The sequence below is a fragment of the Centroberyx affinis genome, unplaced genomic scaffold, assembly GCF_046629955.1.
Source record: "Centroberyx affinis isolate AG114_WGS23_722 - 3 ecotype Tasmania unplaced genomic scaffold, CSIRO-AGI_Caff_v1 ptg000515l_1, whole genome shotgun sequence".
Taxonomy (NCBI): Eukaryota; Metazoa; Chordata; class Actinopteri; order Beryciformes; family Berycidae; genus Centroberyx; species Centroberyx affinis.
This window is the reverse complement of record NW_027279164.1, coordinates 15,144-20,947: the sequence shown is the minus strand read 5'-3', so window position 1 is coordinate 20,947 and position 5,804 is coordinate 15,144. Positions and strand designations below refer to the sequence as shown.

Sequence of the window (5,804 nt, the reverse complement as noted above, 5' to 3'; positions counted from 1 at the left end):
TAGAGGAGGAGACCATTATGGATCTTAAAATACTGAGAGGGGCGGCCTTTGTAGTCTTCATACCTTTCATACTCCTTCCACCTTTTACACATAAGCCTTCCTACATATTTTCTTACTTTTGTACTTGTTACTATTATGAAATGTTAGTACATTTCTAACATTATTACTGATCACTTGGACATTCATTACAGCTCCTTCACAGAAGGGTTTGAAACTGCCACATTTCCCACAGTTTTAACATTACATACACATATTACACTTTGCTTCAGCTGCTTCAGTTTGAACAGATGATTCACAGTCAGTAACTACATACTGCAGTGTAGGCTCATGAATAAACACCGGACTCTTAACAAGTGCCGTTTACTTCAACAGGCTAACAGCAAAGCAAAACATATTCTCAGTAGCGACATAGCATCGTGCATTCAGTAGTAGCCATCTTGAATCTGTCTATACACAGCGTCTCAACCATGGATGTATTAAACTAAAAAAGAAAAGAAAAATGGACCCAGTGATTTAAAAATTGATAATTCAAAGACTCCATTTTGACTATGTGTGATACCCAGAAAAATTTTCCCGGAGTTTTACAGGCGCTTCTTTCCCCATGTATCTCTATGGGAAAAAGTCTTTTTGGGCCCCATGGCGTCACGTGACTTGCAATACCGACCTTGGCCACTACGCCAAAATCGCCGCACGGCCCAGAGCTGTTCCTGGGGGCTTGGTCTCAACTAGTACCTACTTTACGACAGTGCCGCCTAGTGGTAGAAAGTAGCACTAATATAAATGATGGAACATAACACATACAAACTACATACAGATATTATACATAAAAACCTTCAGCTACTCCTCCTCTCACTCACAATGTAAATATAGCCTAGAAGTGATGCATTGTATATACATACACACACACACACACACTCACACACAGCTACACGGCTACTCTTTATTACAGACGATCCACGGTCGGTCAAGTTCAGAAACAGGCACACACACGGACATGCCAACACACACACGTGCCTACACACACCACATATGCTAGAGATTTGTTATTATGGGATGTCACATTTATATTGCACTCTCAGCAATCACACGCATTTTCTCCAGAAAATGCACCTTTCTAGTGTGAATATGATATTCATATTTTGTACTGGGTGTGCATAAAAACTTTGATGGGCTATGAGGCGTTTGTTTTATGATTGAAAGATCTGAATATTGGCCTGTTTTTGTAATGTAATATAATAAAATATGTCATTATAATAATATAATAAATTATATACAATTATTATATATAATATAATGTAATGTAATGTAATGTAATGTTATGTTATGTAATATAATATTATGCTTGCAGCAAGCCCACAGAAACTGTAATAAGCCTGTATATAATGATAAAATAACTAAAATAAAAGTTCTTGATGAACTCTACGAACTGAATGGGTGAGGATGCCGCGCTATAGGGGGCCCGGTGTCACTGAATCCAGATCAGATTTAGTTATCCTGCTTAGCTATCAACAGTTAAGGATTTCATCCACAATCCGATCCCAGATCTGTCCTCATTCATCTCCAGCGCGGCTTTTTTCTCCCAGGTTGTCCTATGTTGATGACGTCAAGGTAATGGCCGCTCTCGCTGTGTCGTGTAGGGCTTCTTATTTTCTCGACCACAGCGGATAAAATAAACCATTTAATATTTATAGTAGAGTGTAAAAGATAATTTCAGAGAGACTGGGCAGTTCTTAACGCAGCAGCCCTGTCTTCAAAGAGCTCCAGGTCGGCAAGGTGAATGGAAATGTGTGGATATTAGCTAGGCTACTGGGCATAGGGGGAGATTGCATTGTTAATTGAAAGACAGGCGAGCATGCTACAATGTCCGATCATAAGGCAACACTGTGCGGGGCGCTAAGTCCTTTAGCTAGCCGATTTACTCGTTTATTTTATTTAAGAAACTTTGGTGATTTATGTGTGCAGGCTATCACTAGTTAGCCAGCTTGCTTTTCGTTGACAGGTTTTGGGCCTGTTGTGGCTAACTAGCGCGACCCAAGTATTAGCAACAATGTTAACAGACAACTAACACTGCAAGTTCACTAATTTAACGTTAGTGTTTGAAAACGCGGACGTGTTGTGTATCATGTACACACACGTAGGTAACGTTATAACATTGCATATCCCAGTCGAGATATTTGAAGTTGAAGTTTGAAAGTTTTAGCCTTTTCATTGCCAGATAGTTTGTTAGCTAGCTAGCTAATAGTGTTTTCTTTGCTAAGTGAAAGGTAAGTTAACTAGCATTTGAGAAGCTGGGCATGTTGTTTACTGGTTAGTTATAGTCCTTACTCAAGATATTTGAAGCACATGAAGTTTTAGCCTTCTTCATGTAGATAGCCAGTTGTTAACTAGCTAGCCAGTTGTTTTTTGCTCGGTCAAAAGCCAAATCACTACCCAAGAAAAGTAATTAAAAGTTTGTCTTTATATTATATTGTGTGCTACTAGCCCAATACATGCTGGTCTCTAATGTATGGAGAGAACGTCATGCCAAATTCCATTCAAAAATTTGGCAATGTAATATTGCCTTGCTTGTCGGTAACGGTACATACATGGTAGAACATGACTTAACACCTTTTTTGAATTATCAGGAGCCACTCTTCAATTCGTCATACATGTAATAGAGCAAGCAATACAATTTAAGCTTTTCGAAATGGTTCTCCTGTTATGCCCACAATCTCCCTCCACCAAAATACACTGTGGTGGGTGGTAGTGAGCAGTGTGAACCAATTCTAGAAGATGCGATTTTATGGAAATGAAGTGCTCCTTGGTGCATTATCCATATGCTGAATTTACCAGATGAACCTACGGGTTTGTAAAAACTCTTAAGTCATATTCTGTCAGGTATGTAACCTTGCTGATTTGCGATGGCCGTTTAAATTGCCGACTTTTTGCATGGAGTTTGGCATGGCGGTCTCTCTATAAAGTGGAGACATCACATATTGGGGCTATGGGTTGCGTAAAGTTATGCTTATGATCAGTCCTGTTGATTTCTGAGCCTATTAATATCTCATTGGTGTGTATATTACCTAATGACCTGTTGTTGTGCTTCTGTTTACAGCGGAACATTCTCTGATGGATACTCCTGAAAGCCCTACCCAGTCCCCTCAGTCACCTGAGGAGGAGGAGAAGGGCATTTCGGACAGTGAGCTGCTGGATTCCCCTGATGAAGAGGAGGACAGGGCCATCTCAGACAGCGAGATACTCCGCGAAGAGGACAACGGGGTGTTGGAGGACGAAGAGGAGGAAGAGGAAGGGAGGCTAGGAGGCAGAGGACGAGATTCGGAGTTAGAGGAGGAAGAGGATGAGGTGGTCCCTGACTTTGTCTCTGACCCAGAGGATGAGGAGCCTGCTGGAGGAGGAGGAGGAGGAGGAGGAGGAGGGATGAGACAGGAGGACGAGGCCATCATGCTGATGGAGGGAGATGAGGACGGTCCACAGGGAAACCACTCAGCCGAGGAGGAAGAGGAGAGAGTCTTCGACACCCCACAGTCTCCCGATTCAGAACCAGAACAGGGGAGGAGCTTCTTCGGCGAAGACGACGGAGAGGAGGAAGAGAGAAGAGGGGGATACGGGGACGACAGGAAGGAGGCCTCGGCAGAGCCCGGCGCCGAGACAGCAGAGGTGGACGATGATGACGAGGAGGAGGAGGAAGACAGGAACAGGGCCGAGGAGGAAGACGAAGAGGAGAGGAGGAGAGCCGAGGAGGAGGAGGAGGAGGAGGAGGAGGAGAAAGCGAGGAGGCGGCGGGCGGTCGTGGTGAGGGAGATGAAGGACGACGCGGCGTCCGTCTCGCGGGAGCTGGACGAGCACGAGCTGGATTACGACGAGGAGGTCCCCGAGGAGCCCAGCATCCCGACGCACGAGGAGGAGGAGGACGACGAGGACGCGAAGCCGGGGGGCGAGGAGGAGGAGGAGGAGAGCGAGGACAAGGGCGGCAGCAAGAAGAGGGAGAAGAAGCCCATCCTCCCTCCCTCGCCCAAAGACAGCAGGAAGGCGGAGGACTCCAAAGGGCCGGACAGGGGGCGGAGAGATTCCTTCCGAGACAAGAAGAAGGATGAGGATGACGGAGAGATTGATGAAGGAGAGATTGACGTAAGTGATCAATACTGGCTGGTCTTCGTTTGACAGTTGGACACTTGGAACTCTAATTATACATTGACCGTGTTAAAATCCTATATGGATATTGAACAGGTTCAAAGCTGTTCTTATTGTCAGGACTTTTGCATTTTCCAGTTGAGGAAGATTTTTGCATCAATACACAATTTGTGTAGTAATAGCTGTAGTTGTATCTCCAGAGTGCAATATCTGATTGTTCCAGTATTCTCCTGAGGTACTGCCACATGTACAATTACACTTCCATGATGTACATTATTGACCCTTTTTTTGTTGTTTGGAAAATTCCACATTCATTAAGTGAAATGAGTGATCTAAAGCCCAAACTTTCAATACATACAACCCCTTTTTTTTTTTTTTTTTGCTAATGATCTGAAATTAGTTATTAATTGGAAAACTAAGAGGATTTTAACACATTTTAAATTTACTGTATCGTGAATCCTCTTCGTATGTACATATGTCTGATAAGTACTGTATTTGTATGCCCCTGTGGTGTAATATCTGTAGTTCAATGACCGGTGTAGTGTTTGATAAAGTGATGTAGCCTGGCCTAGTGTGAGGAAGCACAGACTGATCACATAGATAGGTTTCCCATATAATAATGTCCTGTCCTTGCTCCCAGTGTTTTTTCCCACATCTTTTAAAACTAAAAGATTTCTCATTTGGATGCATCTGAGGCCCTTTAGTATGATCTTGTGCTACATTCACGTCATTTGGAAAAAACCATCAGGAAGACTTGACAATTAAAATAAGTGACTTTGAACTTGTTTCAAACCATCAAGATGCCATGGTTGAAGTTTTCTGGAGACTTTTGTTGCTCCTAATCAGCTTTTTCACAGTTAACACACATGCACTGAAGTGAGTGATACATTTGAGTTCATGCTTTACAGCGAACCAAATGTTGCAGTGTCAACCACAAACCAAAAAATCCAGTCAGTAGTTGTCCTTTTTTTCCCCAACCAGTTCAATTGTTGGCTATTGGTAGATCTGGTTGCTTGAATACATAAGTTCCAGGTGATGTATTACAAAGCGTTACTGAAAAGGCATTTACTAGGCTTGAGGGTATTCTTACTCGGAACATTTTGAGGTCTAAACCGGTGAAATGTTATCTAGGCCAAACCAATTGAACACACCATACAGTAGTACAGATATAGAAGCATGCTGCTCACTAGCTTGCAGTAAGATGTTATAATGCGTTGTGTTTGTGTGTTTGCAGGATGATGACCTGGAGGAGGGGGAGGTCAAAGATCCCATGGACAGGAAGATCAGACCGCGTCCCATCTGCAGGTTCTTCGTCAAAGGTAGGTGGTCACAAAGCACAGACCTGCTCCCATACATTTTCATACTCTTTAGCTCTATAGCTGCTCTAAAGCTTTAAAAACTGATGCTGGAGTCCCTTGAAGCTGTCTTTTCCATCTAAAGACTATGTCACACTACACAATTTTTTACACAGATTGGAATCGTGCATTCAAACCGTAAACAACTTGGTTGACGGGTTGCTGTATTCTGATGGATTGTGGGCAGTGTGAGAGGCTCTGATTGCATCTGTATAGTGGTAGGCAAATCATGTATTGTTTGACTGCAAACTGATTGGCAGTTGATGGCTGATGAGCGCGTCATGTTCAGACATGTTGACCATCCACACAGTGGCTGAG

At 43.1% G+C, this 5,804-nt stretch overlaps 1 protein-coding gene across 1 annotated transcript; it reads left to right on the top strand.

The window, feature by feature from the left end:
• Positions 1-1,629: 1,629 nt before the first annotated feature.
• Positions 1,630-5,450, top strand: LOC139642740 (zinc finger CCCH domain-containing protein 18-like; the record flags this gene model as incomplete). Its single annotated transcript, XM_071517728.1, has 3 exons — positions 1,630-1,773; positions 3,095-4,128; positions 5,366-5,450. Coding segments are annotated over exons 2-3 (1,105 nt in total), but the record flags the coding sequence as incomplete, so codon positions are not given.
• Positions 5,451-5,804: the final 354 nt, after the last annotated feature.